This window comes from Orcinus orca, chromosome 11, assembly GCF_937001465.1.
Source record: "Orcinus orca chromosome 11, mOrcOrc1.1, whole genome shotgun sequence".
NCBI lineage: Eukaryota > Metazoa > Chordata > Mammalia > Artiodactyla > Delphinidae > Orcinus > Orcinus orca.
The window spans coordinates 20,447,746-20,458,983 of record NC_064569.1 but is presented as its reverse complement, the minus strand read 5'-3'; the positions used below and the strand labels follow the sequence as shown (position 1 = coordinate 20,458,983).

Sequence of the window (11,238 nt, the reverse complement as noted above, 5' to 3'; positions counted from 1 at the left end):
GCTGAAGTGGTGGTGTTAAGCTGACACCTGAAAGACAGGCCGAGGCTCTCTGGCAGGAGAAGGCAGGAACCAGGCCCTGGGGAGGAAATGAGCTTGATACCTGTGGGGAAGGAAGAGATGGCTAGTGTAGTTGGAGCCTACTGAGGAGAAGGGCCATGCGTGGTGTGACCCAAAATAGGTAGAAACTACCTCATGAAACATTTGAAGGATTTTGAATTTTATTCTGAGTACAATAAAAAATCTTTGGAGAACTTGAGCTGGTCACATGATTCAATTTGCATTTTGAAAAGCATCAGTCTGGCTGCTCAACTATGGGACATGATTCCAGAGGAGAAAGAGTAGCAGCTGGGAGACCCATTAGCAGATGACTTGTCCCCCTGGATGGGGGACTTGGACTACAGGGGTCGCAGTGAGGAACAGAAGTGGAGAGATATGGGACAGATGTGCTCTTTGTTTTAACGAGTATATAAAACTTGTCTGGCTTGTAGGAGGAGTTTAACAAATGGTAGTTCTTATGTCACCGCTCCATTCTTAAACACAAAGTTTGAAGAGATTCACCAATTTGATTCACCAAATCCAGCCAGTGCACCATTCCCACTCTCACTGGGTACTGTTATACCATCCACAAACACCTTACCTGAGGTCTTTTTTCCTTCTAATCTTTTCTGTCTTTAGCTGCCATTGTAATCTTCCTCAAACATTGCTTTCTTCATGTTTACCTTGCTGATAACAGCGTTATACGTATTCATGTAGTTATTGAGTAATTGCAGCGAACTAGGCTTGTATGAGTGGGTGGGGTCACACACCTAAGTTATGGTTCTTGCCTCTGGGATTTTATTTTATTTTTTTATTTATTTTCTTTTATAGATCTTTATTGGAGTATAATTACTTCACAATACTGTGTTAGTTTCTGTTGTACACCAAAGCGAATCAGCCATATGCATACACACGTCCCCAGCCTCTGGGATTTTAGAATTTCCGTGGGGTGATGATTAACCCATATGAAATAATAGAGACAGAGAGAGAGATGAAAAGAGATGGCATCATTAAGAAAGCTTTCAAAAAGAAGGAAGGACTCGTTCTAGATCTTGAAAGAGAGAGAATTTTAGCAAAGAGAAGGGCAAAAAGGTACCTGGTGAAAAAAAGGAGCAAAGACATAATATCCTAGCTTTGTGGCACAGAGTGGAGATTTGCCTGAGGAGTGGAAGGCATCTGCTTTGGGAAAAGGTGGGGGACGAAATCGCAGGACAGGATGGTGCTGGACCACATGTGCTATATAAAGCTGGGAGCCAAAGATTTGGACTTGATGCAGTTATTAAAGATGTATCAGCAAGATTTAGTCTTAGTGAAGGCTTAGCTGGGGCCAGTGATCATTTCCCTCTCTAATTTTCTAAGGTAATTATCAGTCTTTAGGTATTCATTAGGAACTTAGCTAGTAACTCCTTGCACTTCTAAAATATGTAATCTGTATGAGTGCAGCCTCTATGCAGTAGGTGCAGAGTAAATGTTTGATGATGATGAAAGACATGTGTAAGGACGATTCACTTGGCAACAGCACCTGAACTGAAAAGAAGAAAGACAGGAGGTAGGGGAGTCCTAAGGAAGCCGTTCTAGAAACACAGGTGTGAAGGAAGGAATGTAGAAGAGGCAGATATGAGAAAACACTAGGAAGTATCACTACAAGGAACTTGCATGCAGAATGGGTTAAACATTAAGTTTTCAAATCTAAATGTTCTGAAGGATCATGAGAGTGATAAGTGAGATGGAAAAAATTGGGAGAGGGAATTCATTTGGGGAATAAGATGGGGAATTTTGGTTTGGACAGGCATTTGAGATGATAACTGGATATTCATTTAGAAATGATATGGGAAATTAGCTAGAGAAGATGAAGTAACTGTGTAGAGACAGGGCTGAAGTTTTGTTATAATTTCATTCACTACAAGAAATAGAGGCCCTACTATGTGCTAGAGGATGTAGAGTTAAATGGGGCAGGGACTTTGAGAAATTAACAACCTAGTGGAGAAAAAAGATATGTCAAAGAGGAACACAAAAGTCTAATGAAATAAGTGTCCAGAGGAGACTATGTGCTGGGTAAGTGAATTCAATAGCACCTCTTCAGCGGTACAAATTTCCCACCTGAGAAAACTGATGGAGGGTCCATGAGAGCATCCCTAGGTGGTTCCTCCTGTTTAACTTTCCCTGCTCTGTGTCCTGCTGCTTGGCCACCATTGTCTGGATCCAGGATTGGCACCCAAACAAAGGCAACAGTCTCTAAGCAGACATAAAGAAGGCCAGCCACCAATCAGGTGGGCCCATCAGGAAAACTGTGTCCCATAAAGGCCCTCCCTATTGAATAATGAATGACATGCATTCAGATCCTCTCTCTTGGGATGTTTTAAAGGCAACTCACAGCGAGTGGTCACTAGAAGCAGAGGTAGCAGTAGAAGCGGAGACTGTACGAGAAAGAAGCAGGGGGGCGCTGATTCTCGGGAGAATGGCAAAGTTACTAGAGTATAGGCAACGGATGCTTGTTAATGAGGGGCTGACCAAGGCACTGGAGCCTGTTGTTGGATCACAGGAACTGCAGTGGATTCCCGGAATGGACAGGAGTTCTGGCTGATGATAGGATACAGTTTTCTAAAGTTTCCTAACTTCCTTTAAATAAACCCTCAGCATTTGCAGTGTTCTGAACATGTCCTGGCATTTTATATCTCATAAAAGCCCAATTAACACAAGGGTATTCCTGTTGTTTTGGCTTTGATTATATCACAGGGTATCCCGTGAAGAAAAGGGTAGTATGATCTTCATTAAGCAAGATCAAAAGGATGTGTGTGTGTGCATGTGTATACGTGGCTGCCTTCCCAGAAGAGTATAACAGTAGAGGGTAGAAACTTCAGTTACATCTTAGAGCAAGTCTGGAAGCCCCAAGTTTATATTTTTTGTTATTCCCTCTCTCTTTTCCCATTGCGATCACCGTGCCGGCCTGTGCACTTGTCCTTGAGGAGGGCAAAGAAAGGGAGAGCCAGCAAGGCTATTCAATGCAGCCACTGGGCTTGAGGAATAGAAATCCCCAAAGCTAGCAGAAAGTGCAGCTGCCAAGGAGAGAGGAATCTGAGTAACTAGATCAGAGTTTCTCAATGTCCAGACTGCCAACCACCACCTTAGGATCACCTGGTTAAAAATGAAGATTTCCAGTTCACCTTAGACCAACTGAATGGAATATCTGGATCAGGGGCCTAGGAACTTGCATTTTTGTAAGTATGCCTGGTGATTCATGAAGTGCTTTCTCTTGAGACCCACTGCTCTAAGCCCTGGGTCAAGGAAAGAGTGTGGGGGAGAAGGATGCTTGCTCTGAGAGAGCGCTCGGGACCAAATGGTGGAAAGGCTTGTCCTGCATGTGTATCCATTACTGTAGGTGAGAAAAGGAAGAAGAGAGAAAGTGTGTGAGGTGAGGCAGGGGTGTAGAGTGCACAGAACAGAGAGTGGGATACAGGTCTGTTTTGGCAATCCTGAACCCAGATGATAACTGAGACACGTGGACGATTAGGTCTCTGCTAATGCCAGAATTTTCACACTCAGCATAAAAGTGCTATATGAAGCTTTTCCCTCTTCTATATTACAGTCCTTTTAAGATTTATGGAGCACCAGCTACAGGGAGAACATTGTATTAGCAGCTGTCAGAGAAAACAAGAGCTTATCATGTACTTGAAGTTGGACAAAATAAATCTGTGATTTACATTGAAGAGTGACTACAAAGCAACGTACACATAAGTGCAAATTCATTCACTTAACAAAAACTGTGTCCATTATGTGCAGACTTTTCTAGACTCCCTAGGGTGTGGTTTATCAGAAAGTGATGTGGGTGAGTTTAAAGGCAGATTTTGTAAGAAGGTGAACAGAGAGATTACAGAGACTTTAAGGCATTGTGTCTAAGGAAGGATTTAGATTCACACAGTTCTGAAGCAGGGTACATAACTTCACTCATTCAACATTCCATACATTTACTGAGTGCCTATTGTGTTTGTAGCAGTAAGTAAACAGACAAAAATCCCTGCCCTTATGGAGCTTATATTCTGACGGGAAAGAGACAAGAAAACAAAATAAGTAAGCTATATGGTATATTAGAAGGTGATAAGTGCTCTGGAGAAAAACAGGAAGAGAGGGGGCTTCCCTGGTGGCGCAGTGGTTGAGAGTCCGCCTGCCGTTGCAGGGGACACGGTCCGGGAAGATCCCAAATGCCGCGGAGCGGCTGGGCCCGTGAGCCATGGCCGCTAAGCCTGTGTGTCCGGAGCCTGTGCTCTGCAATGGGAGAGGCCACAACAGTGAGAGGCCCGCGTACCGCAAAAAAAACAACAAAAAAAAAACCAGGAAGAGAGAGAGGATTTTGGAGGAGGGAGAGATGCAATATCAGATGATCTTTTGGGAAACTCATTAGAAGAAGACATTTGAACAACGATTTATAAGTAAGTGTCAAAGGAAGCTTTGTGGATATACAGTGTGTTCCATATACAGAAGTAGCACGTGCAAATTCCCTGCAGAAGCCTGCCTGCATTTTCAAGGAACAGCCAGGAACCAGCATGTAAGTCTGGAAGTGAGGAAGGTGGACTATTGGGTAAGAGCTCAGAGAGGAAAGGAGGCAGGGGTGTCAAACAATTTAAGCCCATGGAGAACCTGGAGAAGATGCATTCTTTTATATTCAGCAGGATGGGAGCCCCTCTGAGTGGGAAGCAGAGGAGCAAACGCGATCTGACATGAAGGATACTTCCTTTCAGCTGTGTGAACTTGGGCCCCATTTCTAACCTCTCTAAATTTGTTTCCTCTTGTGTAAACTAGAGAAAAGCATCGGACTTCATGAGGTTGTTGTGATGATTAAATAAGATGATATGTGCAAAACGTTTAGCATCTACCTGAACTAGAGCAGGTATATTCTTTTCCCTTCCCTGTTTCCACCTCCTCTCTTCTGCCTCTTCCACCTGGTACCAAGGGCCAGAAGGGGGAGGCAGGACTCAGCCTTGCAGAGTACAGCCCACATAAGGGGTAGGAAGAAAAGGGGACAGTTGGTGTCAGGCCTAGGTTAACAGACTTACTAGTTGGGATTTAACATAACTGTGTTATTCTTCCTGTTCTATGAGGCGGAGTAGAGGGACAGAACTGCAAGTAGAGACTCAGATGGGTGGTCCTATTAGGTATAGGCGCTGGTCTGCCAGGCCTCAATCTTTAGAAGAAAACTCCCCCAAACCTTGCTAGATAGTTTATCAACGCAGGCTCTGGGCATGCTAGCAGTTTTAATGGTTCCATTGTTTAATGTGTTAACTCCCTGAACGTTAAGTGATTAATCTGTCTTCTAATTAATGTTTGAATGATTCTCCTCAGGTCTAGACTATTAAGGGCACTTCTATTTAAAAATAGTCTGTCGCCTACTTGTGCTGTCAGGGGCAATAGGTACATTTGAGGTCGTCGTTTTGAGTGACCCTTGATGGCTTCGAAATATCCATAAAAACAACAACGAAAAACAACAGACCCCCTCCCCCTTAATTAGTGATGAAAGGCTTTGTCGCGTTTGTCTGGGCCTGGGGCTAGGTTCCCAGCCCCAGAGTGTGGAGAATGGTATTCACCAAGGCGTGCTCAGAAAGCCCCGGGTCGGGGAACTGGCGGCCAGGTCTCTCCGTAAATCACCCAGGTCGCCTCCCACTTTGGGTGACTGCATGTTTATTTACTTGCAGTAAATGATAGTAAATGAATGTGCCCAAGTGTAGGCCGACCCCAGGGGTGGCGGGATCTTCGCAGCTCCACCGTGTGGACCCGAGAGGGGCGGTGGGGTGCCTGTGGCGTCTCCTGGGTGCGCGGAGCGCAGCGTGCGGCGTCCCGGGTCCGAACCTGCGACTATGAGCTGGGCGCTGCAGATGAAGCCTGGGGGCGGGTCCCGCGTGGGTCCGCCGCTGCCCCCTCCCGCCCACCCGCGCGCGCCGAGGCACCGCCCAGAACCGCCCCACCTTCGCCGGCCGTGCGCCCCCAGCCCTCCACCGCCCCGGCCGACTGCTTCCTCCGCCGGCCCGGCCCCCGCCCCTCCTCCGCCGACCTGGTCCGCCCCCTCCACGGCCGGGCCCGGCCCCCTCCCTCTCCCCGGCAGCGCTCGCAGGCTCGCTCTTCCCTCTTCCCACACCGCCCTCAGCCGCTCCCTCCCCGCACTCTCTTCTGGAGAGGAATCGAGCACCGAGCGCATCGATAGCACTGCCCTCTGCGGCCGCCCGGCCCCGAACTCATCGGTGCTCTCGGAGCTCGATTTCCCTAGGCGGCGGCCGCGGCGGCGGAGGCACAGCGGCGGCGGTGGCGGCGGCGGCGGCGGCGGCGGCGGCGGCGGTGGCGGCGGCGGCTCGGCCAGTACTCCCGGCCCCCGCCATTTCGGACGGGGAGAGAGCGCGGCGCAGGCACTGAAGGCGGCGGCGGGGGCCAGAGGCTCGGCGGCTCCCAGGTGCGGGAGAGAGGTACGGAGCGGACCACCCCTCCTGGCCCCTACCGGGGTCCCGACCCTCCTCTCCGGCGCCGGGTGGGGCCGGCGACGAGTGAATGAATTGGGGGTCCCCGGAGGAGCGGGGAGGGGGCGCGGGCGCGGGGCCCGGGCGGGCGGACGGGGTGGGGGGGGGTCTGCCGGGGTAGACGCGGGGACGCGGCGACGCGGGGAATGAGGAATGGGCGGTGCGGGGCTGAGGAGGGTGAGGCTGGAGGCGGCCGCCGCTGGTGCTGCTTCCTGGACGGGGAACCCCTTCCTTCCTCCTCCCCGAGAGTCGCGGCTGGAGGCGGCCGGGGTGAAACTCGCGGGCCGGGCGGGCCGCCCCTCGGGGCGGTCGGGTGCGGTGGAGGTTACTCCCGCTGCGCTCCAGCCTCCCATCCCCCTCGCCGTCCTTCCCTCTCCCTGTCTCTCCCTTCGCTCCCGCACCTCTTCCTCCCTTCCCAGCACCCGGCTGCCTCGGTTACTGCCTTCTGTGCTGCATCTCGCATCTCTAGGACGAGGGTATAAACTTCTCCCTCGAGCGCGGACTGGACGGCTTGTGGTCCTTTTTTCAGTGTGTAGGGGGATATATGAGTAATAGGGGAGGTCGCGTTTTGGAAGCGCAGAGGAAAGTGCTTAGAGACCACTGTTTGAGGTTATTGTGTTTGGAAAAAAATGCATCTGCAGCCGAGTTCCTGACTGCTCCCCTCCCCCATGTATGGGCTGTGACATTGCTGTGGCCACAAAGGAGGAGGTGGAGGTAGAGATGGTGGTGGAAGAACAGGTGGCCAACACCCTACAACATAAAGCCTGTACTTAGTAAAAAAGAAAAAGTTAATCCCAGAAGGTCTGTTTTGCTTTGTCAAGTTAAAACACACGCAGCAAACCCGCAGAGCAGAAGCAGGGCTTTTTCCTTGCTAGTTGAGTGTAGACAGCAATAGCTAGAATTGTATTTGAAGTTTAATTTGCCTGTTGTTGTCTTTTCCACCATCTCTCCTGTATTACCCTTATGCGTACATATTTGACCCCCATCCCAGGAGTTATTACCGTACTCCTAAACGGCTGTCACACAATTTTTTTTTTTAACTGACCTACCAGAGGAGTTAATTGTAGCAATCTGCCAGCCAACTGCCTGAAATACTCTTAGGCATGTGCATGTTGTAGTTGAAGTCTTCAAGTAGCCTTCTTAAATCTTGATATCCACCAAAATAAGGGGTTAAGAACAGAAAGGTATTTTCTAATTTTTTACACAATATACATGTTACATTTGTAATGGAAAAAATCATTCAAAAAGAAATCACAAAGGGAAAAAAGTCTGTTCATAATCATCTCAGAATCAACCTTGTGAGTGATGTCATTCTTAGGTGACTAAGGTCCAAAATGCTGACTCGGGCGTGTAATAGACTAGAGATGACAAATATGGTTGATAACAATACTGTTTACTTTAGACTGTATCCATCCACAGGCATTCTTGGTTTTAAGAGGTAGTAGATGAAATGATAATTCATTTTGTTTTATGACAAAGTGAAAATTCTTTTCCTGAACAGACTGTCCTGTTCCCAGTTACACCGCTTGCTAGCTTTTGTAGCTTTTGTAGCTTTGGGTGAGGGGGCTCCTTCTGGCCTATTGATCTTCTTTGGGAACCCAGTTCTCTCTAGTGGGTTTAAATGTTACTTGATTTTTGAAATCCAAGTCAAAGATTTTTTTCAGAAATAACCATTGTAAAGAAGTAGACCAGAAGGTGTGTGTCTTTCAGAATTCACACATGTATGTGCAACTAAGCTCTAATCCAGTATTTGTCCACAGTCTCTCTTAGACTAGCAAACTTACTGGTCATAAGGATCTGGACCCCTTTACACTCTTAAAAGTTATTGAAGATCCCAATTTGGAGTGTGTCAATATTTAGCACAATAGAAATTAAAATTGAGAATTAAAAAAATATTAATTCATTGAAAAAAGAAATAATAAGCCCATTACTTGGTAACGGAAGTAGAATTTTTAATGAAAAGTAACTTTTCCAGAACAAACACAAAAATTGTGAGAAGAGTGGCATTGTTTTGCACTTTTGCAAATCTCTAATTATATGGTTTAGTAGACAGCTGGATCCTCACATCTGCTTCTGTATTCAATCTATTATCACACATCTGGAAATTTCTACTGTACACTTGTGAGCGAATAAGAGTGGAAAGGGTAAATCACATCATAGCATTATCGTGAAACCAGTTTTTGACCTCTTGGGCCCTCTCCCAAAGTCTTAGGAACCCTAATGGGTTCCTGGAACACATTTTGAGAGCTACTGTTCTGGGCTATCCAAATTTTATTGGAGGGGTGGGCTGGGCAGGGAACTAGAGGATACATTTTGGTGAGATTATCCTCACCTATCCCATTTGCTGTGGTCAATATTAGGAATGAAAAGGGGGAGCAAACAGGATGTGATACATGTTTGTGGTGGCCCTAGACAAGGCTAGGTGCCGCAGAGCAGGCCAGGGAGGAACTGTGATACGACAGTTGTCTGGCCTGTCTGCTCTCTGTGAGTAGGTTCAGGAATAGCGTGAAGAGGTAGTTAGTATGTTATCACTTGGAAAAACATATTACTTTTTGGGGGGTCGGGTGGTGAGGTGCCTATTGGGATAATTCTTGGTCTTCGGTAAATAGGATGCTGCATGTATATAGTGTTTATATACAATATCTGTACATTCATTAATTTTGAGCTACTTACCCTGTAATAAATTATTGTTCATTGACTGCCATTCTTTCTTCAGTTCACTACTTATTTGTAGTAATATCATGTAGTTATTGAGGGAAAGGAGATTAAAGTAAATAAATTCATTTTCATTTCAGAAAGTTTGAAACAGCTGACTAAAAAATTATTTTCTGTCTTGGCTCCGTTAACCTTACAAGTTGTCGATATTTATTGCTACTGTTGGGAGATGATGTATGAGAAGCAGAGAATAAAAGTCATGTGGATTACTGAGAAATACATCTTTTAAAAATTCTCATTAAAAGTGTGCTTGTCTTTAAATATTATATAATTATATTTTTCTTGTGCAAAGTGCTCTTTTTCAGCACTGATACAGCATTATAGATTGTGATTGATGATCACATCATCTGTACTGAATAGTTAGTTAAAAATTCTCAAAGTTCTCTTAGTTTTTACACCGTTATTTTCCCCAGCAGATAATGTACAGATTAAAATGTTACCAGGTATCGTCCTTATCTGCTTTGGCATCTCAGTTTTTATTTTCCCAGTGTACTGTCCAGCTTTATTTGACAGTCCTCCCCCCACCCCCATCTGATTCTTGCTAACTGTCCAGGAGAACTACTATGATGATGCTTTTTAAAAGTTTTCTGTAGCTGTTGGCCCCAACAGAGGCACTCTGGCATATCCACTGTAACTCTTAGGGGCCTGAGTCGATGAGGAATACTGTGGCGATAGCTGTCAGCAAGTTTTGTGGGGGTGTGTCCTCAGGGTATAGAGCAGTGTGCTTGACACTTGTACTGAGTGAAGTCATGGCCTGCTCCTTCGAGAGCCATTACCTGCTGTCGAAGAGCAGACGGGCTCTTGAGATGGAGCCACCTGAATCCAAGGTAAAAGAACTATGTACTCCGAATGAGTTTTTCTCAAATGCTGATGGAGGAGTTTGTCAACGAAGTACAATTCATTACCAATACACATCTGTAGTCATCCGGAGTTTTGTCATTGAATTTTGTGAGGTATTTTGAAATAATGTTCCATGTAAAGGTGAACTTGTGTTAAGAGGTATTGATAAGAGTGTTTGGGTTATATTAACCTCACGTGTGGCACACGTTCTAATTGAGTCACATTTCCATTTTTGTCATAAGGCCTGCTGAAAATGACTGAATATAAACTTGTGGTAGTTGGAGCTGGTGGCGTAGGCAAGAGTGCCTTGACGATACAGCTAATTCAGAATCACTTTGTGGATGAATATGATCCTACGATAGAGGTAAATCTTGTTTTCATATGCATATTGATTTGTGCAGGCCCATCCTTTGGGTACAAAAAAAGGTTTTTCTGATCATTTTCTGTGACTACTCATCACAAGGTAGTTATACTGATAATACTTTTATTAAGTTATCTAAAATGTACTTGGATTTCAAGGCATTACTCTGATATATGAGACACCAGCCTGTTTTCTCTCAGGGCAATAATACTATCTGTGACGTTCACTCCGTGTTAGTGTATGTGCATTTGGATTGGAAGTGTATTTTAGAGTTTTCTCACAGGGTGAAAATGTGAATTTACATCTTATCTGTAAGATGAGACATATCTAACAGTCTTTTTTTTTTTTTTTAATGTGCCTATTTTTATGGGGTTTTGGTATTTTTTTTGGTATTTTGATGTCACATATAGAGTTGATTTATACTGGTGAAGTGTAATCATTTGATGATTGAATTAAAAACACTGAATTAGTAGTATTTTCATGTTTTCTCTTCACATTGAAGTAGTGGAGAACCTACAACTACCTGATGCATTTTAGAAAGCTCATTCTTTGCGTTTATGTATATGTATATCAGGTGATATGTAAGAGTACCATCACCAGTCTTTACCTTTGCTTTACAGCCCTTTTTCAATTTATTCAAGACAATGTTAGAATTGTTTTTTATTACAAATTGATTAATGAATAATTTTCAGACTTTTTCAGTTTCATAAAAATGTACCAAAGGAATGGCCAACAGCAAAATGATAGAATAAAGGCCTAGCAGAGACCTTGAGAGGTCACGTAGTA

General features: G+C 45.3%; 1 protein-coding gene across 3 annotated transcripts in view; it reads left to right on the top strand.

Moving 5' to 3' along the window:
- The first annotated feature begins 6,307 nt into the window (after positions 1–6,307).
- KRAS (KRAS proto-oncogene, GTPase) overlaps positions 6,308–11,238 on the top strand; it is a 38,754-nt gene continuing 33,823 nt past the window's right edge. The window contains exons 1-2 of one of the 3 annotated variants that reach the window (XM_033430225.2): positions 6,308–6,485; positions 10,334–10,455. In XM_033430225.2, coding sequence (XP_033286116.1) covers positions 10,345–10,455 — 111 coding nt within the window. In that variant the 5' untranslated portion in view covers positions 6,308–6,485; positions 10,334–10,344. The remainder of the gene's footprint in view (positions 6,486–10,333; positions 10,456–11,238) is intronic. The other 2 variants (XM_004270908.4, XM_033430226.2) reach the window with 2 other exon arrangements.